Raw genomic sequence first — 24,803 nt, forward strand, 5'->3', positions numbered from 1 at the left:
TAAATAGGAGGGAGTAGCACAGCACACAAATAATCTGAACCAACTGTTGGCTGTGAATGAACAAATAAGCAAATAGGTATTGTGAGCAGACCCCCACAGGCATACAGCGTGTGCCCTCTGATTCCGGCTGCTTCAAATGGGCCCTCAGTGAAAGACCTAGTCAAAAGTCACTGAGATCAAATGGCTCCAATGTGCTCAAATCCCATGTGTCAAGTGCCTAATAATTAAAATAAGGTCTTTCAAAAGGAGAGAGAGTAGCCCCAAAACACTGAAACTGACTGTCTGTAAAGTAGACTGGAACTTTCGTGTCCCCAACTATACAAACAAAAGCAAGTGAAGGAAAGGAGAAACAACGGAAGGGGGGACTCTGAAGGTGAGGGTGGGGTCTAAGAAGCCCTTTGAGAATGGGCCTGGGGTAGTTCCCACACTGGGAGTCCTGCACCAGGGAGGAGCCCAGCAGCGGTACACACGTTGGACCCTCTCTGCATGCTCTATAGCACGAACCCCATTTTCAAGCGTGAAAACTAAGGTTCAAAGGACAGTCGTTTACTGTCCTGGGATTAACAGCTGTGGAAGGCCAAGTGTATCTGACTTCCATGCTGTCCTCTTCTCATCTCGATGGCACGGTGGAGCTTGAAGCCTAACCCCAGAGGGGCTGCAATGGGAAGACAGGCCACAAGACAGAGGAAGGAGGAAGAGGGATAGGTCTAGTGGTTTCTGTTTGGAAATGATCACCCCATTCATGGAGAGGCCGTCTTTGTAGCCAGCTGGCAGCAACTTCTCATCTCAACCCAACCCAACGTCCTCCAGAGACCCAAGTTCCAGAGCCTAACAAAGCTTGTTGCATCTTCAAGCCCAGCCCTTTGAAGATACCAGGGTCTCTTGAAGACAATCATCGATGCTGAGGAAATTTTCACTTAATGTGCTTGGCAAGGCGTGGGGTCCATTGAGGGTCAGAGGTCAAGCCCTCCCACACTGGATAAGAGTATTACCTGCAGAGAGAACACCCCCCCACCCCCCCCCATGTCAGCCAAAAAAATCCAGTGTGTATATGTGTATTCACACCCATGAAAGGGACGGGATGCTGGCTCTGTGGTATATATGTGGGTGGCAGTGATCTGGACAGCATATGTATGTCAGGGGTAGGGCAGACTGCCTTGGGATTATTCAAGCACTGCTCAGGGCCAATCTCCTGCTCCCACACGATGAAGGAAGAAAGAGAGAGTCTAAGTCCTGGGACTTTCTAAACATGGTGGAAGAGCCCAGCTCAGGGCTCAGGGTACTAACAGCCTTTTCCACAGCAGGCACCCAGGGATTCTGGAAAAACAGTATAAACCAGGGGGACTAACTCCACTCAGGTGTTGTATGCTGATGCTCTCCGACATTGGGCAAACCTGCTGCTCATCTGTAGTGTCCCCCTTCCCCCGACCCATCTTTCACTGTATCACCTCGAGGTTGCCAGGTGATTATTTCCTGCTGCACTCTTGGCTGCTGGTTTCCTTTGTTTTATGAATTCCTGTGCCGAGGGGTGGCAGGCTCACTTTTAAAATAGCTTTACTTGGCGAAACAGAAGATTACAAACCATTCCTGCACCAGCCCAGAACATCCCAATGAACCCAGTCCCTCATGAAAAACCCCAATGTTTTTCTCACTTGGCAGAGAAGAGAATGGAAAGTGAGTCAGGCGTAGCGCATGCCCCCTCGCCTCGGAATCCATGGCAACCTGGTGCCGGGGCAGGGGGTGGGAGCTACGCTCTTCCAAAGGACTTCCCCTCTCCTTCACAGATGAACAGATGCCCACTTATTCAAATCTGCCTCTTCCAAGAGGACCCAGAGTTCAAGAGCACAGCCTAGAATCTCATCTGTGCTCACCTACTGGTCTACCCAAACCAGAAGCATAGCTTTTTGCAAGTACCCGGGGAGCCTTGAAGGAGAGGTGCAGGGGAGAAAGTTGCTTCTTCCCCAAGCTTACTCCGCCTGTAAGTGCCAGGTTTGTATAAATTAGAGCAGCAAAGGCATCCCGCCCGGCACCTGTAACACCAGCCCTCCGAATAAGCAGAAATGAATTTAATCTTATGGCAAAGAGTTGGAGATGACCCCGCCAACGTTCTCTTCTGTGTAATGTCTTCCCCACCGGGTGACTGAAAGGAACAGGCTGATGCTCTGAGATCTGATTGGGTCCAGAAGTTCGGGTGGAGCGTAGACTCACAGATGGTGGCAGAAGCCACACTCAGTCATTTGGCCCCAGGGTGAACAACCAAGTCAAACAGGCCTGAGGCTTGAAGAGAGGGAGCTGGTGGGAACATTCACCCTTACGACTGTCTATAAAAGCTGAAGCAACAGACCTAATAAACAAGCCATGTCACAGTCTTAGCAGTGAGAGAAAGACACTGAGTGGTAGCTAGCTAGCCACACTGCCATGGAAACCCATCACGGACACCATGCTGGAACTAGCTAAAAAGACAGGATTTGAGTGGGGTTAACTTGAGCCCCGGGCTCTGGTCATTGGCTTCCTCTTTTCTAAAGGGAGGGAAATTATGCTTCGTAGGAATCTTATGAACATGCAATGATTTTGCAGCTATGAGGAACTTAGGACTGGCCTGGCACCTATGGGTAGAAAATGTTCCATAATTGCCACTTTCATCACATTCTATTTTGGAGGGCTCTGTAATGATGCAAGAGAAATTTTCATGATTCCATGCTAAGTTAAAAATACATGAGCGGAGATACTCGGATACTATTTATAATATTAAAATAAATAAATAGCCAGCTTAAAAAAAAAAAAAGGTCAAAGGGGCACACCCCACGCTTTTCATCAGCGTCCCTTATTTCTGTCTTTTCATATTTTCTCCAAGGAGCACAAAGATTACATTTGCCTTCAGGGAAAAAAAATGAGCATTTTACAAAATGAGGCTGGCTCCCAGGGTCTGCAGGCTGGGCAGCTCAGGGGAATGCCAGTCCTTTGCTTCCACAGTGCCCAGAGGCACATTTACAGGACACACTCAACCTCCCGGGTAGACTTCTTCACCAACAGAGAGCACACTCCTCAATGGATTGCATCTGGCTCAGGAGAGATTTTCTTCTCTTTTTTCTCAAGGCAGGGTTTCTCTGTGTAATAGTAGTGGCTGTCTTGGAACTCACTTTGTAGAATAGCTTAACCTTGAACTCACAAAGATCTGCCTATCTCTGCCTCCAAGTGAGTGCTAGGACAAAGGTGTGCGTCACCACCACCTGGCTCTGGCTCAGGAGGTTTTTTTATTTTTTTTTACCATGATGATAACTGGCATGGAGGAGGCATGCAGTCATGGCCTTCCATCCTTCCCCTCCCTCCCAGCTCCCTCTTTCCCTGCCTGACCATCACCCCAGTAACTACCCTAATTTGTATCCTTAAACAGTAGCCTCCCCTGGCTCTCAAGCCCCTACTTCCTGCTTTGCCAGGAATATTCAACAATGCCCTTCTGCTCTGTGTCCCATGCCCTGAGCCATTCCTGCCATAAAATCTACAAAGATGCCCACTCCAGTCTGTTCTATAACTTTTCTGCTGAATCCCAGTGTGACACAAATACTCCTGGACTTTCTTATTCTGTTTAGAGAGTCACAGCGTGACTCTTAGGGCACACATTCATATGTCACACAACCATGGGAAGGCCGCTCACACAGAGGGAAGCAGGGTACTTCCCTAAGCCATCCTCAGTCTTCTTAGGCACACGCTGACACTGTGAGCTTGCAGGCACCAATGAAGGATGGCTGTCAGGCCCCTAATCCTCCCATGTCCTGCCTGACCTGCCAACATCTGGGCATGTTCGGGATGTTCAGGAAAAAGAGCAACCCTCTGGCACAGCTGGCGAGAGGGAGGGAAGTGGCTTCATTGCTCCACACACACGCACTCCCCACATCTCAAGGCACCAGCAGTGCTTGGAAAAGCAATGGCACCCAAAGGTGCTTGTGTCATCCAGAAATGCACATTGATTCCACACAGCACTACAAGACCCCATCCAAAGCTTGTGTCGTGAGACCAAAACACTTTCCGCTTTAGTTCAGGTTCCTCACCTGAGTTCCAGCCTGAAACTAACAAGGACACACTTTGAATCAGATATGAAAAAAAAAAAAAATCCCCGTATAAACGCAGCTCCACTTTAAAACCGTGCACTGATTTCTCATTATGATGAGATGCAAAGACTCCAGGGTTCAAAACAAGCCAGTGGGGAGGAGGATGAAAAGGACACCTTGGGCAGTCTGGTCCTCCCCAGCTGCAGAGGCCAGGAGGGAAGGAGGGGGCGGGGCTGGCAGGAAACTCACCAGAGAGAGGAGCCTTCGGTCCCTGTGACCTCCAGGAAGTCGTAGCCATCCTCTAGCTGGAAGTCAATAAAAACCAGGGCGATGGTGTCGCCAAGCTCAGCCAGGATGGTCCACGTGCAGTCAGCATTGTTGTGATACTCGGCAGGAAAGTGTGGGCTGGAGATGATGCCACTTTGGCCCCGCAGGGTCCCGCCACAGGCGTCATCCGCTGTGGGGAAGGACAAGAGGTGCCTGTGAGTGGTAGGGTTCCTGCCTCCTGATTTCACTCATTTTGGGGGCAGAAGAAAGGGTCCTGGCGTCTGATTGTATGACAATGGTCACAGGTCTGGTCTCCTAAAAGGACAGCTCACTCTTTAAGGACATAAATAAATAGCGGAACATGTTGCTTAAATGAGTCAACTTGAGGAAGAAAAACCAAAGAGACCACATTAGAGCTGGGGTTTGCTAGATAGAGTAGGTTCCTGGAGGAGGGAAGCAAATGGCTTCATCTGAAGGTCCTGGGGGGGTAGGGACATCTGAAGGAAGGGACATTCAATCCCAACCTTGAGAGAAGAATAGGAGAAGGAGAAAGGGATCAGGAGGAAGCAGTGGGTGTTGAGAAGGAAGAGGGTCAGGGTGGACAATGAAAGCGCAAGGGTGCAGGAGTCAGAGTGGGAGGAAGGAGAGGTCAGCTAGAAAAGCTGCAAGTCTTGCTGAAGGGTTTGGGCTCTGCCTGGAAGGTGGAAGGAAAGCTGCATTGTGGTGAAGGCAAGGCTCTCAGCAGGGAGTCGGAAGACAGAGAGCCAGAGTAGAAAGAAGCCCTTGGTGTGGCTGAGATGGAGACAGAGGATGGTAGAAGCCGCAGGAGGGTGGGCCTGGGGTGGGGGAGACTGAGGAGGGTGGATTACAGCAGGAGCGTAGGAGCGAAAGGGCTCCCGAAGGATCCTAGCTCTGACAGGTTTGGGGGTGATGTGAGGAAGGGATGGAGGTGTGGGTAGTGGGGTGTGTCGAGAGGGTGGAGGTAGGGGTGGCACTGTGTTCTCACTCAGCTCAGCAAATTTTCCTCTTGTGAGTCCTGTCCTAGACCTTGGTCTGCAGAGGGTGGGCCTGTACCTGACTTTTGCCTACTCTTTCAGGCCCAAGGATACTGATGTCTCCCACAGCACACAACTTGAGGTCCTGGGTGCTCCAGTCACCACAGTGATGGCTGCCCCTCCCTACCTCAGCCTGATCTCCCGTCCTCTTTCATGATGGCAAGGCTGGATGGATGCAGGAGGGCTAGCCTGACCCTATGCACTCACTCCATAAAAACCATCCCTAACTTCTTCTCAGGTGGGATCAGGACCCACTCCCAGTTTCCTGACACCCCCCTCCCACCCCCAGCTGGGGCACCACAAGCTTCCTTTTGGCTCTTTCACCTATCTCTCTTTCTAGAATCTTGTCTCTCTCTTGTTGAGCCTGGCTCTCCCCACCCCCAAGCTTTCAGGTCTTAATCTGTTACTTCCTCAAAGATCTTTCCAGAAACAACACCCTCTGCCTCCCATCCCCCGCCCTCCACCCCCATCACACACACCATATGCTTTCCTATAATTACTCCCCACACTTTGGCCAATGACATTATCACGTATTTCATATCTAGTGGTTAAACTCTATGAAGGCAGAGACTATCTGAGATCAGCTTCCAGCACATTTCCTGGTGTAAAATAGGCATTCAGTGAGTATCTGGTGAATGGGGAGACTAAGCAGAAAACTGAAGATCGGAGAGGTTAAGTTACATTGTTGAGGCCACACAGAAAGTGGCTAAGTTGGGATTCTAGCTGAGTCTGTATACCAGAATAGGGGTCTCTTCCATACTAAAGACCTTTCCAGTTTGACAGTGGCTTGTTAAACCATTGGAAGATTTTCAAATGTCCCAACATTAGTCAGGGACCCCTGGACCATACTGCAAGCAGGAACTTGGTCACAAAAAAAAAAAATCATTAGGCCAGAGTCACCTGTGTGATCAGAGGAGAATTTGTCATTCTTCTGTCTTGGGCTCCTCTGAACCCCCGGCTCTGGAGCCATCCTGTTCTGATTGAAGATGCTGTAAAAGCTGTTTGGAGATTTCCTCGCACTTTAAACAAGACATCGTATTTCACAGTTACAACTTTGGAATCGTAAAATATAACCTTCAGCTTCCACCAAGCCCTAAAATATTCATCTACACTTTCTCCTCTGGCAGTGGGCCTCCGGTACCACCATCAAGTCATGCTCTCCGGCGCACAGGTACTGATATTTGCCTTTCCAAGCTTGTGGCTTTATTTATGGTTGGCTTTGGCTCCTCCTGAAGTCTCTCCAATTAACTATGACTTCAGAAAGTCCCCTCTGCCTGTTAGCTGCTCAGCGACTCAGTGCAGCAAGGAATGAGAAGAACCAGGAATGTGTGTGTCAGGCCTCTTCCAAGAGCACGCCTGGGAGCCATGGGGTCCTGGCCGGAATCAGATCTTCCCCACCATATGCTTTCATAAATACCAAATATCCCCATAACTAATTATGCGTATTCTGTCCATCTCCTCCTGCTCAGGGTCCTTAGCCTCAGAGGAATGAAAACACCACAGGGCCTAGAGTGGAGTCACTATCCTGGAACTCCAGAGTGCAAACAGGAGTAGCAGGGCTCTGACCCCCTAAAGTCAGAGCCTTGAGGCAGGTACATAAGAATACTCAGCAACCCAAGTCCCCTCATGGCTTCAACTGCACACACATTTCCCAACAATGCACGTAGAAATTTGGGATCCCTCACCCATACTGAGATGCATGCACATCTCCTAAGAAAGAAATAGGCCACTCTGACCTGTAGTTCCCTAAAACCCTTAGTTACTTTGACAACCTCCTCCTGGAACTTATCCTAAAACTAGAAACAGGGAAATGATCTAGTCTGAACTGGCTTTAGGTGCATGTGCAGGAAGGAAAACTGTGTCTTCAGAATGAATTCTTAGAGAAAACCCCGTTTACCATCCTTTGCCTATGCAGGAGTGGATGTGCATGCGATTAAAAGCAGATGAACCATGGTAGAAGGTATGTGAAGTAGACTAAGGCTTACATAACCCAAGTTTCTACATCTAAACAAGAAGACCACTTACTCAATGTGCCTGGAAATCAGCTCCTCTTCCTCCCAGAACCACAAATGGAAGCTCTGTGTAATGATGGAGGCTCACGAGAATAATCTCACAATCTAATCTGCCATTAGCCACATTCTTTTCACAGACAGTGTCCCCTCATCTGGGTCTCCTGAACAGACAGCTATGGTCAGTAATTCCTGTACAGTTTCACAAAGCGTTCTTCCAAAGGCTCGTGTTGAGATCTTGACTCTAGCAAGGAGAGCCAGTCATCAAGAGGTGACGGGATTCTAAGGGCCCTGCCTTCCTCCAGAGCGACCCATCAATGGGTTCATAATTTGATGGAAACTTCCGGCCATGAGGGCAAAGTTGGAGAAAGTAGGTTGCAGGGGTGTGTCCTTTGAGGCTGTCCCTTGTGCTGTGAACCCATCTTCTCTCCCCGCTTCCTGGATGTCTTGATCGAATAGCTTCCTTCACATATTCCTGCCCCCATGTCGCTCTGCCTCTCTTGAGCCCAAGGCAAGGGAGCCAGCTGATCTTGGCCTTGAGCTTCTGAAACTACAAGCCAAAACAAATCCTTCCACCTATTTAGTTGTTTCTCTCATGTATCTGTCCTAGCGATGGACTCCTGATCAGTGCGGGATGGATTAGGGAGCTCTTCTTTGTGGACTCTCCCTCATGGGCCAGGCAGTGCGCTGAGAACCTTCAAGCCACTTAAGAAGTCAGCTTTGTCACCCCTCTGATGGGAGGTGTCAACTGTCTATGACAGACACTAGAGTCGTCTAGGAGATAAGGCCCCTGGGCATTTGTGCAGGGTTCTCTTGATTGTGTTTATTGATGTGGAAAGACCCTGTCTACTGTGTGTGGCACCATTCCCTGGCTGGGACCCTGGACTATGTAAGAGGAGACAGGAAATTAAGCAGCAACAGCAGCAGCAACAGCAGCAGCAGCAGCATTCATCTCTCTTTTCCTAATGGAGGATGCCATGGGGCCAGCTGCTTCAAGCCCCTGCCACCCTAACTTCCCTGCTATGTACTATATCCTTGTTGACTATATCCTTGAACTGTGAGCCAGGAGGAAATGTTCTGCTTTCATTTGTTCTAATCTGCATATCATATCACAGCCACTGGAGAGGAACTAAGACAACCTTCAGGTTAAACTGACGCTGAGTTTAAAACAGTCCCATAGTCATAGCTACCTATGCCAGAACTGGAACTGCAACCCAGGACACCCCTGGCTTCAGAGCTGCCTCATTCCACAACTGTCTCTCTGCCTCACTGAGCCATGCCTGATCTAGCTGTGTTAAGGCAGACACATTAGGCTTCTGGGCCATCCCAACGTGCAGAGGGCCCACTCTCAAACCCTGCACCAGCAAGCGGAAGGAAGTTCACAGTCAGTGTATGGCTGGGATTATGAGTCTCCTGTTGAGGTCACTAGATAGCCAACATCCTTGCCCACAGGGGGCATTGGTGGTCAAGTGGTGGCAGCAGGAACACAGCCTTGGGCTGTCCCAGCTTCACTGCCTCTTAATATCACCATAAACAAAGCTATCCACATCACCTCTCCAGGCCTTTGCCTCTCCGCTCACGACAGGGACTGGCAACACTGTGGCCTCTTTAGACTTCTGTAAAGAGCAAATTAGACAAAGCAGGGCCATCATGTCACTCTATGCTGGCCAGCAGTGTCTGTGGCAGAGAGTCACAATAGTAGCTGGAGCAAAGCCCTCTGCCGGAAGCATCTATAAGCAGAACCCCAGTCCATTTTGAACTCAGTAATGCCATTACTCCCAATGACTGCTGGGAAAATGGGCACAGCGAGACTGAGTGACTGGCTCAAAGCCTCTTAACAAGTTGACACAAGTGACAAGGCACAGACCTGGATCAGGGGATGGGACTTCAAATCCCACACCATGGCTTGCCATCCTCCAGGAAGCACTCAGGACTCCAGAGTGAACGCAGGGGGTAGACTATCAGAGCTGCAATTGTATGGCCCAGGCTCAGCTAGTCCTAGCCCACACTACAATTCGCATTGCTTTGCAAGCTATTTAATTCGATTGACAGTCACAGGTATGGCACCTGGGTCCCTTACTATCTGAACTGCTATCCAGGACATCTGATTCCTCGCAGGAAGTCCTCACTGTATAGTCCTGGCTGGAGCACCCCCATATCATTGGCTCACAAGCAGTCAAACTTTACCCTGAGAAGACTAGTTCTTGTGATTCTGGAGGACACAGCACTTGTCTTGGTCACCCTTCGCTTGCCCATCATCATCCTGATCTGGCCAGTACTTCAGAAAGAGCTTTTTGGTCAACTTCAAACCTTCGCTTATTAGCAAGGTTTGTATAAGCTAAACTCCAAACTGGCCCAGGTCCTCTAGGCCCAACCCTTCAGCTCTGCCGAGGCCACCCTGGGCCTAGATGTATCGGCCCCAATAAGCTGTATGCAACAAGCACCTCCTAATTGTCTCCTCTTGACTCCTGCCCAAGCACGGTCCATCTCCTTGTGTCCAGAGGGAATGTGTGTATATGTGAGCACATGTATGAGCCTGTGTGTGTGTTTGTGTGAACATGTGTGTGGAGGTTCATGTAGAGGCAAGAAGTCAATGTTGGGGGGTGTCTTCTTTAATCATATGTGTGTGTGTGTGTGTGTGTGTGTGTGTGTGTGTGTGTTCATTTTTGAGACAGGGTCTTCCAATGAACCTGGAGCTCACTGATTTGTCTAAAATGGCTTACAGGGAGCCTAAAGATCCTTTTGTCTCTGCCTTCTCAGCTCGCGATTGTAGGTGTGAGCTGCCTGGCCTACCTTTTACTTGGGTGCTGGGTTCACACTGGATTTCTCATGCTTTCACAGGACACAGTTTATCTACCAAGACACCTCCCTGGACCCCTTGAGGGACTTTTCTGAGTTCCTCAGATCTTTTCTAAGTCAAGCTCTGTATTTGTTGTCCCTTTTGTTGGGATGTTCTTCCCCAATCTGTACCTAACAGGCTCATTTTTGTCACTCAGGACTCAATTTACCCTTCGCCTCCTCAGAGGTCTCTCTTGAAAGGTGTGTTTCATCCATCCAGTCTTCCTCACTGCCTTCCTGGCTCCCGAGTTTCTCTGAGTTTATTTGATTTTTCACCATTGCCTGTCTTTTGGTTGCCAGGATGTAAACTCCATTAGCTCACGGGAGTTGAGTTTGCTTCGGTCATCGCTGTAGCTTCCTGTATCTAGACCAATACCTGGCATAATTAGCAGCTAATTAATGATGTCTAGATGGCACACAAATAGGCTGTTGAGGAATGATGTCTCCTTGGTACACAATATGAAGGCACTTAAGAGAAAGTTGTCAGATCACTGAGGGAACAAGTGAAGGAGTGATCAGCCCTGGAAGGCTGCTAACAGGCCAATTTTAGGGCTCAGAGAAGTTTAGCCTCATTCTAGTGACCACACAGTTCTAGCTGTTATTGCCAGAGCCTATATGACTCCAAGCATGGCCCCATTTTATAGTCTGTAGGTTCTGACCCCTGGGGCCCAGAAGTGCCCACTGGAGCTTGAAGCCTGTTGTCCAGACTCTGTTGACTGAATGCCTGTCCCCTAGGGCTCTGGTGGCAGCCAGCAGTGCTTGTCTTGACTCTCCAAGCCAAGCCATCTTGTTCTAGCCGGTTTCTACCTGACACCTGCTTCTTGTCCTCCTTGCTTCTCTCTGGATTTCCTCCCCCTCTCTAAAGCTTCCTTTGATCCTGGGCTGATGGCCCTCCACTCACAGGCTGGCTCCTGTGACACATGTGGTCTTCCTTGCTGTGGATCAAAGAGTTTCCACCATGCTTGTGTCTCTTAGGGACCTCTGCCTTTGTGAATGTGCCCAGAGAGGCATATCAAGAGACATCACAAGCCCTGCCTTCTGCTCTCTGCTGGCTGGACAGAACTCAGATCAGCCAGGATCCTCAGAAAGAGGGCTCCTTGAGAGTCCACTTCAGGACTACTGTGCCTGAACCCCAATTGCTCCAGTAGCCAACCTCTGCCTGTGCTGTGACTTAGATCCTGCCCCAACCTCCAATCCCCATTTCAGTGGCACTCTGGATAGAGCTGGGCTTTCCAGTCTTCTTTGGGAACCTTGGCTGTGTGTTCCACAGAAATCTCCCTCTTGAGTTGCATGCCTGCTAAACACGAGTGCTAAACAAGGCCTAGCCAGGCTGCTGCTCATTCAGTGAACACATGCAGCTTTCCAGTGGGAAGGCTGATCTGCAAATGGTATCAGCTTTGGAAAGCCCTGTATGGGAGGCTCATGATCTTTCCTGAGCATGAACCCAGCCATGCTGGTACAGCTGTGGCACCTGGCATGGCATGGCATTCCTTTTGCTTCAAGAAGGCTTGACCTCCTGAGAAGGACAGCCTGAAGAATCTCTTTCAGATGAGCAATTATGGTACGGAAGAAGCATGAATAAAGACCAAGCTCCAGGGTAAGAGGGAGGTCCAGGACTCTGAGTGGAGGAAGGAACCTCACCTCAGCCCTGTGGGCAGCAGGAGGCCTCCTCCCTAAGCTTTTCTTCTATGTGCAGATGGAGACAATCTCCCTGTGGCTCCTGTGGGAGCTACTTCAGAAGGGAATGAACATCAGGGGGCAAGCTGGTTTGGGGGGATCTTTCTAGAAAGATACTGTGCTTCCATGTTAAAGAAACAAAAGTTGTCAAAGTTAGTGAGAAAGAGCTCCTGGGCTGAGACTGAGGAATGGGAGACTTGGTCAGATCTGTGCCTTCCATGGTGACAGAGGATAGGTGCAGTGTGTGGGCCTGGTAGGTTTCAGTCTGCAGAGGGAAACCTGGAGCTGTGAGGGCCTAGTCTATAGAAGAGGACCAAGGGTGTGGTCAGGGCCTATGGTGGCTCACTGTGGCCACCATGGGTGGTGATGCTTCACAGAACATCACCAATCAACCAAAAGAACAAGTTTGGAGAAAACAGGATTCGAATGAATGGAGCATGATGCCTATCTAAGGAGGGCTGTAGTGAAAGTGTCATTTGCATCTGGACTAGAACTCAGAACAGGCTATCATATTGCACATAAGAGATTCAAAAAGATATGGCAGTTTCCAGAAAGGAAGTTATGAAGAAGAGAAGAATCATGACCTTGTGAGAAGCTGCAGGGAGTTGGGAGAGATTAGGAGAGAGTCCTATACATGTCACACTCATGGACTGCAGATATGGTGTGGCTGCTGCCAGCAGGCACACACTGCTCCCGTTACAGGACACACAGACACTGGGTGGTGGGGACCTGCTCACACCTGGCTCTCACCACTTGTCTCTGCTACTGGAGTTTGCAAAAAGACATTTTAGCAGCCAGCTCCCGTTTCTTTCAGGGAGAGAGTCCTCTGTAGTTAGGAAAAGGGCATTCTATACTTTAGGGGAGAGGAGAGTGTTGGGGAATGCAAAATCGGGAGGGAATCAAGATTTTAAATGCTTACAAAGTGAATTAGAAGTCCTGGGCTGAGGCAGAAGGGGCTGGAGAAAGAAGAGGTGGCTGGTGTCTTGGTCCTTTTAGGGAAAGGTGGAGTCACCAAGGGAGAGCAGAGGGAAGCAGCAGGAAGGCCAGCCCACAAGCCTCAGGATCAGCCATGTTTGGGGTAAATCATCTGCTGTGCAGAGGTGGGAGTTGCTGGCGCTGCCACACCCCTCACCAAATGATACTGTTCTGTGAATGTCTCTGGGTTTCTGTTTATTGAGTTTTAGAGGGTTGGGTTTTATGGAGATGAGAGAGTCAGAAAATGTTCCAAGTTCCCAGCCTAGTTGCCAGAGTAGAACCAGGGCTGGCAGTTAGAGGGAAAGTTGAGGTAAATTCTGGGAGGAATTCTGCCTCATAGGATGAATATGGGCTCTGTAGGTGAGACTTGGATTACACGTGTATTTAGTTTTTGTCTTAGGCCAAAGGCTGTGGTGTCTGTGGTACTTAAGAAAGAACTCTGCTTCCTGGATTACAACTCATACAACATCATTTACTCCTCCATTTCCTGTTCTGCTACCATGTCACAATGCCGACATGTCCCTCAGAGGATGGGTATGTTAAGGGTGACATCCCCAGGGTAGGGAATTGGTAGGGGTAGTACAGAGAAGGGGGGATGCACATAGGATCAGGCCGCACAGGGCCACACACCTGTGCGAGGGATCCAAGGTCAGATCCAACCAGCTTGGGCTTCCCTGAAAAGAGGCTGATCCTAGCAAGATATGGGGCTTGAGAAGATCGGGCAGCAGCTCCAGTCCCCATGGGCCTGTCTGTGGGAGGTGCAACAGTTCAGGCTAATTCTCTCGGAGGAGTAAACAAGCTTAAGGCAGTGGCAACTCTGGTTACCTGGTGGATTGTCTGTTGGAAGATGGACTCCAGCAGGAGAGGGTGCTGGGATCAGCTGATGGTGTCTTGTCACGTGAGAGGGGGAGAAGGGAATAGGTATGTGTGCCAGGTAATTTTCATCCCTGCTGCTGAGAATAAACTGTGCAGATGGCGGAGGGAGGGCAGCGAGAGGGGCTTGGCCCTGGGGCTGGTCTTTTGAGAGGAAAGATTTATCAGAAAGGAAATTCAAACTTGAAGCAAATGAAGAGCTACCTGCAGCCATTTAAGCTGCCAATGGATCTCCCACACAAACACCGGTGGGTTCTGGTTCTACGGGGTTGAAGATGAGGGTTTAGGAAGAAAAGATTGGTCAGTAGTGCAGAAGGCCATTGGGAAGTCGGGCGGTCTACGGGCTAGAACAATTCCCATTTGACTGGGACAGCATTTCTGAGGATGGTGTTCAGGGCTAGCCTGCAGTGAGGAAGCAATGGGTAGCATTGCCTGGCAGCACTAGGAGCTAGGCTTGGGGTAAGATGGGTATGCCATGGTGAGCATGGCAGCTCTCTTGGTTAGTACTTTTGGTCAGTTTGACACAAGCTAGAGTTACCTGGAGAAAAAGAACCTCGGCTGAGAAAATGCCTCCATTGGATTGCCTGTCCACAAGTCTGTAAGGCATTTTCTTGATTGAAGATTGATGTGGGAGGGGAGGGCCCAGCCTGCCATGGGTGATGCCACCCCTGGGCAGGTGGTCCTAGTCAAAGTAAGAAAGCAAGCAGTCTTCGTAAGCCGTGGGGAGAAAACCAGGAAGCAGCATTCCTCCATGGCCGCTGCTTTATTTGTGCCTTGAGTTCCTGTCTTGGCTTCCTCTTTATTCTTTCAAATAAAACCCTTCTTCTCCAAGTTGCTTTTGGGCATGGTGTTTTACCATAGCAACAGAAAGCAAACTAAGACAGTAGTTCTACAGAGGAACTGAAAATCACCTACAGGCAGAAGAACGCCAACCCAGGTATATACCTTAATATAGGAACAAATCGATCACGCAATGGAAGGTGATGAGAAGGAGGGACAGTTGATTTTGACTGACACCTTGACAGCTTTGGAGTCACCTAGAAGACACCCCTCTGGGCACTTCTACGAGGGCATTTTCAGAGAGATTTACTCAAGCAGGGACACCTATCCTTAATGTGGGCAGCACCATCCCACAGCCTGGGCTCCCCAACTGAAAAAAAAAAAAAAAGTGGAAATACCAGCATTCCTTTCTCTCTGCCTTTAGACTGCAGACAAAACGGGCTGCCTAGTGCAGCCATGACTTTGCCACCATGATAAATTCTATCCCTTCAGACTAGCAGTCAAAATAAACTTTGCTTATGTGTTGCCTTTGTTATAGCAGCAAAGCAACGACACAGAAGGTAGCGTACACACACCGTGGTTAAAACCTATAGGCTTCGCTTGGCTCCCCCTCTTTTCTGGTTCTAAGCTCTTTTTAAAAAAAAATCATGCATTATTTGTTATCAAATAGGAACCCCTGACACTTATTTGGCTATGAGTGGGCGGGGACAACAAAGAATAGTAGGGGTGACCAAGGTCTTGACTTGCCAGGAACTGAGCGGGTTCCTGGGACGTGACGCTTTCAGGACTACAAATGGGAAATCCTGGGAATCCTGCAGATAGCTGGTCGCCCAGGTCGTGGAAGATGATGGGTCTGGAGCTTTCTGAAAGGCTGGAAGAAGGGGGTTTTGAAGGCAGGAGAAATGTTGAATTTATAGGTGAAAAAGGAAGGATGCCAACACAGGGCTAGTAAGAATCTTCTGGGGAATGCTCCATGGCTGAGTGTCTAACAGCAATGGTATCTAATAAGACAGAAGCAGATAGTTCTGAAATGGGGCCGGTGGGTGGGCCACAAAGTTACAGTAAATTTCTTAATATGGGAGCAATCCTATTGGATATATTGGACTGAATATATAACCATATATTGGGCTGCCAGTTTGTGGGGATAGCAACCAATACAGGAGCGTAGATCCAAGCACAGGAAGTCAGGTGGGGTTGAGGACCTAGGGGGAGCAGCTAGGGACCCAAGGACCTTCAGTGTTCCTTGATTTGGGATTTCCAGGAAAGAGAATCCAAGTCTCACTGGGAGGGGTACAACTCTGCCCACAGACAGATCCCACTAGCAGTTTGGGGCCTCCCTCCCAGCTGTCTCCAGTTCCCACCGGCCCCTCTTTTGTCACCTACCTCTGCAGGAAGGCAGGGGGAAGTCCCACGTGGCGCTGTTCTCGGAGCTGGCATGGCAGGTGAGCACCGCGTGGCCCTCCAGGAAGAAGCCGGGGTTGCAGCTGTAGCGGACCTTGTCCCCCAGGTTGAAGGTGGAGCCTTGCTGGACACCATTGGGCAGCCTCCCTGGGTTCCCGCAAGTGTGGCTCGGGAGAACTGTGAAGAGAGGAGGGGGGTGCAGCCGGTGAGCTGGGCTGGAGCTCACGAATCCTAGGCCCTAGCAAGCCCCCTTGGGCCAAACCACCAGTCTGGATCTCATTTCTTCTCTGAACTCCGCCAGCTACTACGGACCTGACTCTCCTCTGTCAGCCTCCAGAGAATGGGTTATATGCGTGAGGTCGCAGGTTGAGGATTTTTCATGGAACACCCAGGTGTTCTGTTTGTTGGTGTGTGGCACTGGGTGTGAGCTGCCTCCACCCTCATTACTAGCGCTCCACCCTCGGGGGGGGCACCCTAAGTTCTTGCACATGGCTGCCTTAATTAGAAAACCCACACAAGAGCCAAGGAGTATGGAACAGCGCTTGCTCGCTCCTCTTTAAACCCGGTGTCCTTTCTTCTGTGACTGCCGCCCTGTCTAATGGCAGAGGCTGCTGTGGTCGAGTAGCTGCAGGGAGTTAAAGGCGCCACTGGGCTAAGCAGAGAGGAGGAGAGACAAACTTAAAATTCTCATCGGCCCCAGCCTGTTTAAAGTGGGGACTGGGAGCTGGGAACAGGCTGTACGGTGTGTAACCGGAGTCAGAGCAATCACGGCACCCGCGTGTGTACTGTCATTATCCGGAGCAAATGGCCTCGCTGAGAGTTCAGGAGCACCCTGACCTGTCTGCCTCGGAGGGGGGATGCGGCACTCGTGTGCCCATGTGTCTCCTCATTTCCCTTGACCCAGCTTCCTCTCCCAGGATTGGAAAGTGCCTGCGCTCCAAAGGCCACCCTTTCCCAAGGCTGCAGGAGAGCACCACAGAGCAGGCCTGACAGGGTCATTGTTCATTCTTCCCCATGAATCTCCAGCCTCCCCTTGCCAGCAAACAGTTAGGGAAGCCATCCCCGAGAAGCCCGTGCAGTACTAGAGTCCAAAGTCTCTTCACTATTCTGTGACTCAGTTTCTCCACTAGTAAACCGAGATGGCAACAGCACCTTTCTGAAAACGGTCCTGGTAACTACTGAAAGGAGCCCAGGCACTCAAAGGGCACAGGACAAAAGCCAGGCACACACATGCGCACAAAGCAAGGAAATGGCACATTCAGCCCCTTGGGGTGTGATGGCACTATTAAAGATGGCCTACACGGCATGGTTGGAGAAGGATCAGTCAGGGGCCTCAGAAGTGGCTTCCTGAAAAGGTCACACCAATGTAAAACTCTGAGATTAGCAAGAATTATCAAGGCCAAAGGTGTTTCAGGCAGCTGGGACAACAAACAAAAAATGCTACAGCTCTATCTACAAAGTTGGCATAAGGAGCCAGGAGCCCCGGAGTGGGCAACAATGAAGAAGCTGGAGAAGAGCAGGCTGCACCCTCTGGCCTCCCTCAAGCCTTTGCAGCAGCCTCTTCCCGCCCACATTGCTGTTGCTGCCTGCCTGATCCTCTCCACCAGCACCAATGTTCTCAGCCATCTACAAGGCAGCTTCTCCAACTTCCTCTCCCTCTCCTTGTAGCCCTTCTTTCCCTTTCCCCAAGGCCACAGCTCCATTCGGAGTGGAGTGGCGGGCTTTGGACCTGTTCTAGTCAGGGTCTGCATGACTTTGAGACACACATGGCTCTTTTGAGCCTCATTTTCCTCAACACATCCAGTGGTTGTGTGTGTGTGTGTGTGTGTGTGTGTGTGTGTGTGTGTGTATGTGTGCATTTCAGGACAGTGGCTGGGGTTGGCTCACTCAGAGACTAACAGAGTGTCTTGTACTTAAAGAGATATAATTGTATGTTCATCAATTAGTTGTTGAAGCCATTCATTCATTCATTCATTCATTCATTCATGTATCAATTCATTTGTGCAACAAGCATGTATTGTGGGCTTACTGCACTCAGTGTTTGGAGTACAATCATCTAGGTAGAATGGGTCTCCATCCTCAGAGGCTTGCTTTGGAGTAACTTTAAGGACTCAAGAGTTCTTCTTACTCCATTCTCTAGCCCTGACACTATAGCTTTTGCTATTTTGTCATTTGGCCCTGGCTACCATTTTCCATGAACCTCTGTTACCATTCACTCATTGTTTCCCATGATCTCCTCTTGCTGGCTCACTAGATGTTTCCCACAACCCTCTGCTGATAGCTCACTAAATGTTTCCCACAATCCTTTGCTGCTGGCTCAGTTTTCCCATCATTCCCCACTGCTGACCCATTCATTTCCTATGACCCTCTACAGCTGGCTCAGTTGCATTTCCCATGATTCCTTGCAGCTGATTCTCTGAACATTTCTCAGATGCCCATTGCTGGCTCACTGAGCATTTCCCATAATCCTTTACTGCTGGTTTGTCCAGCCTTTCCCAAGATGCCCCACTGCTGGCTGAGTTGTATTTCCCATGATTCCCTACTCCTGACTCCCCCAGTCTTTCTTACGGTGTTCTGCTGTTGGCTTACAGCACAGGCAATATGGTGATACGTGTGTGGGTGCTGGGATTGGAGGGGGCCAGGTAAACATTTAGAGAAGAAAGCAAGCTAAGGTGAGGGGAGGGAACCGACAGGAAACCGGCTGAGAACTGGTGTAGAACTAACGTTTCATTTTCCGCAACAAAACGCAAAGACCCAATTTAATTAAATTACTAATGTCAAATTTTTAATGAACCTGCTTCTGCTTTGGGCTTTCTTCCTTTGAAATTAATGACTGGAACGTCACTATAAATAAAAGTTGATTCTTTTTAAAAAGTCACTTTCAAATGCTTACCGTTCCTTACCTAATGAGCTGTTCATAATCAGACCACTCTGAAATGGGTCTCAACTGGGACCCAGCTGTAACGAGTGGGGCCCACCCCTCACGTCACTTTTTAATCCCAATCTCTGAGGTCACACATTGAAGGGAGAGTGAGCTGTCTTGGGGCTTGGAGAGGGCTGGGTTCAAACCCAGCTTCTCCATCTCTGGCAGGATGCAGAGGTACAAACTGTACCACATGTCTCTTTGGGTGTCCATTCCTCATTTGAAATCGAGGCAGTTTTTCTCTTCTTAAGGCCATGCTAGGCGGTAGGGCTGGTGATGTAACGACGGAACAGCAACTGGGTGCTAGCAACTATACTCTATCATTGTCAGCGCTGGAGAGGAGTGATAGAGGCCAGAAGGTCACAGAAGGAAGCCTTGCCCGGGCTGGGTGGGGGTGGGGGTTGACTTTCCTTCCCTCCTCCCACTTTTTCTGGCTGCTGGCAACTTCTGGGGTTCTTAGCGGGTAGATAGGTCCCTTTAGTTGTCTCTCTTCCCATAATGCAACATTTCTGTGTCCTGTACAGGACAGCGTACACTCTCATGACCTCAACGTGAAGTCATCTCCTGTAAAGACCATTTCCAAAGGTCACCTTGGAAAGGTACTGGGGACTTCAACAGATTGTTGGAGATGATTCTATTTAACACATAGTAGGGCTGCAGAGGAGGTTAAGATTTTATTTCCAATACTCCACTGAGTACTTGGTATACTTGTAGGCCTGTGTAACAAGTTTACTTAATCTAGCAAAGGAACCTTTAGGGCACGTGTGTGATGTCCCCACTTCACAGATGACAGTGCTGAAGCAGAGAGTGGAGGCAGCATGCTTGGCCAATGGACATGCAGCTAGCAAATAGAAGAGCCTGGTCGTGTCTTCAGGCTCTGTAGTTCACACTGCCATAACATCCCTTCCGACAGAGGCAGAATGCCTCCACATCTGAGTTTCCTTCCTCCTGCCTCCTCTAGGGATGGGGACTCCATCAGAAGTTAGTGATCACCCCAAAGCCCACATTTAATATCCTGAGTTTTAAGTTTTTACTGTACCCATCTGTGTGTTTGTCCCTACATAATATCAAGGATAACGTCTAAAGCGTAGTTTTTGTTGTGTGTCTAATGAAGGTTCTTATGGACAGACACAGATTAGAGATAAGCCGCAAAGCTGTCTTTCTAAGGCAAAGTTCTTTGTTGTTGCTGTTGTTGTATTCCCCATGAGTTTTTTTGGCACAGATATTACAGCCGCTCTTGCTCTCCTGTCTATAAAACTTCCCTTTGATTGCTTACAAAATCACGAGTGTGGTATTTCCATCCAACACAGCCCTGAATGGTATTATTAAAGCAGTGCTTGGCATTGAACAGTTCTGTTGTAGATCAGCAGTGGGGAGTTTTGCCCTCTACAGAGCCCCGCTCTTGCCAATCAACATAATATTCTCTGATTGTACGTCAATGGCCCTCCTCTGTGGTTGAAATACAGCTAGAACTGCGTCATGCAGATTTTGTTTTAATTTGAGAATAAAGAGTCCCTTATGCTATCCATAAGTACCCTCTATATGTCTTGATGTCCTTGCTACCATCTGTATGTCTTGATGTCTCCTGACATCAAGTAACCAGACTACTCCCCATGGCCATGTGACTGACTTAAAGTGGCAGGAGAGCTGGGAAAGATTCGGGGCAAAGAATTTCGTCTTCCCACAGTCCCAGCATGCAAAGAAGAAAGGAAGCCGTGGGTGGGATGAGTTTGCATCAGGACAGGGAAGGTTAGGGCCCAGGGTGAAGGGACAGAGAAGATATGATTCTGATGCCCGGCCCTCTGCTTCACCCCTGATGCTCATCACCTTCACAACTCCTGCCATTTTAGCTGTTAGACTTTTGAATGTAACTCACTTACCCATGCCTTGTCTTGGCAAGGGTTTGCTTGTATTTCTATTCCCCAAAGAGCTGTCTCTACTCGCTGTCTCCAATTCACCTCAGCCTTTATTAGACCAGAGATGTCTATATAATAAATTCATATATATCATCATATATTTATATAAAATGTATAGACTGTATGTTTACATGCTACATATATGACTTTCTTCTTTCCTTCCTTCTTTTTCCTTTTCCTTTTTTTTAAAAATCGGAGTCTAATGTAGCCCATGCTGGCCTCAGATTCACTATGTTACCAAGGATGGACTTGAATTCATGATCCCTGTTGCCTTTATCTTCAACGTGCTGCTAGAATTATAGGCATGCACCACCATACACAAAACCTAACACATTTTCACATATGATTTAATATGTTCACATAAAATTAACATCAGGTATGAGATATCACCTGCTAGCTCATCAGTTTGACAGTCACTGATTTACAGTGTTGCCCTACTACAAAGCATACTCCATGAGGACGTCATTGGAGGCTGATTCTGTTCTCTACTGGGTCTAGTCTCAAAGAATAATTCTGGGTGAGTAACAATTCGGATAAAACTTTACTAAGTGGCCTAATGAGCTCACACAACTCTCTCAATAACCTATGGACAGAGACACTGGGACTCCTTGTTGAGGTACATGAGCTTGCCAGGGAAGACAGGATGCTGACCCAAGGCCAAATGTGCAAGGCTGTACCTATCAGTGCCTGGCCCCTGAGCCCACATCCCCCCTGACTAGAGTGGGCTGTTCCTGTGCTGACCATTCCACATGAAGGCCCAGCATGCTGATCAGGGAGTCACCCTGTCCTCCCTGGAAGAACAAGGGTGACATTCAGGCAGGTAGGTAGACCTCAAGCTTGATCTGTCCATCTCCTGCCAATTGTCAATCAAAGCAAGACAGGGGTACCAAGCACCCCACAATTAATAGCCCTGTCCTGTCCAGCAACTCTGACCCTTGTCAGACATGAGTCATTCACCCTGACCCTCTTCCTATAACTCAGGTTGGTGATCTTTGCCATCCTTGGCACTGGGGCTCACAGGGTTCAGAATCTTACAGAGCCTAAGGCCAACACCAGGTCCCAAACCTCCTGTGTTATAACTTCAGTTCCAGGAGATAGCAAGATGAGGCTGAGATAGACAATCTGCCCCACTCCATTTTCTAGTCAGCTGTTTGAGGGAATCTCTAGGCTCTGGCCATGTCCTGCTCTCTGAACACCAGTTTTGTGTTTGTGTGTGACCCAACTCTCCCCACTACCAGGGCCCCTGCTTCTGATACTCTGTTCCCTGTTAGTGTCTGAGGGAGTACTGTAGAGGACCCCTCCAAGGTATACCAGTATACTCATTAGAGAATAACTAATGGTTTGGAAGGTTAACAAGGAGTAAAGGGAGGGAAATGAAAGGCCCCTCTGAACAAAGTGTTTCCTTGCTCTGAGGATAAATTCAAGGTAAGGCTCCATGTGTGATTTCATTTCTGCTTCCTTCCCTGCTCCCACTATCATTACTATTCTGAAGAGCAAGTACCCCAAACACCCTCTTTTTCTCTCCAGGTGTCCATCTAGCAAGCCCATACTCACCCATCAAAATCCCAGTTAAGTATCCCTGCCTCTATGTGACACCACTTGTTATCCTTGGTGTCTGTGACAGCTAAATCTTGGTTGTCAACGTTACTATATCTGGAATCAACTAAAACCCAAGCTGAGCACGCCTGTGTGGGGTTTTCTTGATTGGATCATTTGAGGTGAAAAGACCCACCCTAAATCTGCCACATACATGACATGGAAGATGGAAGCTTTGTGGGGCTTTTTTGTTGTTGTTGTTGCCTGCTTGCCCTCATTCTTGTTAACAAGTCCAGCTAGCCTGTCACTGAGGCTTTCCTTCACTGGTATTAGGATCTACTTCTTTGGGATTTCTAACAAAGCCTGACCGGCAGTTCTCTAAGACTTCCTTGGGAATCCAGCATTAGATTGAGATGCTGATATGTCAAGTCTTGTGGACTGAACAACTTCCTGATTCTTGGACTTTTAAATGAGAGACAGCCACTGTTGGATTACCCAGATCACAGTCTGTAAGCCATCTAATAAATCCCCTCCATATACATGTTATGTATAATGCATATATAATATATTATATTAGATACCTATGTGTATGTATATGTATATGTACTATTTTTTTTTCATTCTTTCAGTTCTATTTCCTTAGAGAGCCCCAATTAATACGGTGTCTTAGCATCAACCACAAAAATCCCTCAAGAGCAGATCTTGATAGAATAGAAAATGCTGTCCCAATGCCATCAGTCCGTGGTTTCCACAGCCTTGGAACTCCTGGACCACTCACTAAGCAGGCTCCCTCGGCCATTTAATTCACCCGAGACTTACATGAGTTCACGCTGTAAGTGCTTGGGGCTTCTGGAGGCCTTGTGTGCAGTCAGACTGTGTTTTGATTACATGTCAATTCCTGCATCACAAGTTCCTGTTCATTCATTCACATACCCTGCAGCAGAGCCTGCCTGTGAGTTTTCTCTCCATGACTCCATCTCTAGACTCTCTGAGAGGCGAGAGCAGTGTCAGTGATCTTTACACAGCTAGGGTAGGCCTACTGCCTGAGAGGACAAATATGGAATGAGTGAATTCAATATAAATAAATGCACAGTCTTTAAGTGAGAAAACCATGTCTTTTATTTGTATATGTATACACATGTGTGTGCAAAATATACATATATATTAATATGTTATATGCTATATATATTACATATAATATTTATATATATATACATATTTAGGCTGGCGGTTTGGAAAACTTCTTTTGAAAGAGACAGCTAATAAAATATGCTCTCTGCTGCAATGGCTCAGTTTCCCTGTGGTGTGAAAACAGCCACTGACACCATAGTCAAACCTCCTGGGGCAGAAGGAGCCCCAGGCTGTGAAGAGCTGACCTGAAGGACTGGTATTCTGCCTGCTCTGTGCCTGATCTGGGGTGTACAACCTGTATTATCATTGCTACTTCTCGGATTGGGCTTAGAAAACCTATTTTGCTAAACATAGCAGAAGATGTAGACAGCCAAAGGAGTCGGGGTTGGGGGCGGCTCAAGAGCTGCCACCTATTGAATGTTTAATATACCCTGGGGTGCTGCTCAGAGCTTCATCTGGACACTCTTTACATTTGTGTGTGTGTGTGTGTGTGTGTGTGTGTGTGTGTGTGTGTGTGTGTTGTAGGAGGTATAGATGTGCATGTGCCACGGGACACATGTGGAGGCCAGAGGACAATTTCAGTTTTCTACTTCTAGCACGTGGGTTCCAGGGACTGGACTCAGGTCAGGTTTTGGGGCAAGCACCTTTGCCGGCTGAGTCATGTCACCAGCCCTCATCTGGACACAAATCTTGCGCAGACAGAGACACTGCATCTGTCCTCTTTCCAGGAGAAGAAGAAAGGACAGTGGGGAAGGGGCAGTGGAGCCCAAGGCCACAAGGACCTGCTCAGGACCAGGGCTGAGCTTGAAACCAACCCCCTGAGGCTCAAGCCCTCTACCTGTGTTGCCACCCCACACCGACCGCTCTCTCTTTGATCCCTTCCTCTGACCTAGACTAGTGGAGGCTGCAAAGGCATCTGTCCCCTGATCCGTGAGGCCACAGAAGACATCAGAACAGAATTCTCCACGCTTTCTCACCCTGTGGCCTCCACTCTGTCATCTCTAATTTTCTAGGGACAGCACCACCAAAAGAACATCCAGGCCCCAGAACAGAGCTGCCAAATGCAGTGGAGGACAACCAGTGACATTTGAATTTCAGATAAACACAGATCAGATTTTAGCCTAAATAGAAACCCTGTGCTATTTGGGATACACATATGCTGAGGACGACTCGATCTTTGTAATACAAGCGTAATGGTGTATCTTATATTTCAACCCAACACTCTGGGAACTCTGACCAGAGGGGTATGGTTTCCTAGACATGTGCTTGCATGCTGGGCATGAAACCAATTTTCTTCTTTTTATAAATATGATCCCCTCTGGATCATGCAAACCTATGCTTTTCTGGGACTGAGGCTCAGAATTCCCAGCTTC

At 48.7% G+C, this 24,803-nt stretch overlaps 1 protein-coding gene across 3 annotated transcripts in view; it reads right to left on the reverse strand.

The window, feature by feature from the left end:
- Nucleotides 1-24,803, reverse strand: part of Csmd2 (CUB and Sushi multiple domains 2) — a 550,287-nt gene that overhangs the window by 328,901 nt on the left and 196,583 nt on the right. For all 3 annotated transcript variants that reach the window (XM_060379514.1, XM_060379513.1, XM_060379515.1), the window contains exons 4-5: nt 15,907-16,101; nt 4,299-4,506 (exon numbers count right to left, since the gene is read on the reverse strand). In XM_060379514.1, the coding sequence (XP_060235497.1) occupies nt 4,299-4,506; nt 15,907-16,101 (403 nt within the window). The remainder of the gene's footprint in view (nt 1-4,298; nt 4,507-15,906; nt 16,102-24,803) is intronic.

The sequence above is a fragment of the Meriones unguiculatus genome, chromosome 3 (assembly GCF_030254825.1).
Source record: "Meriones unguiculatus strain TT.TT164.6M chromosome 3, Bangor_MerUng_6.1, whole genome shotgun sequence".
Lineage (NCBI taxonomy): Eukaryota > Metazoa > Chordata > Mammalia > Rodentia > Muridae > Meriones > Meriones unguiculatus.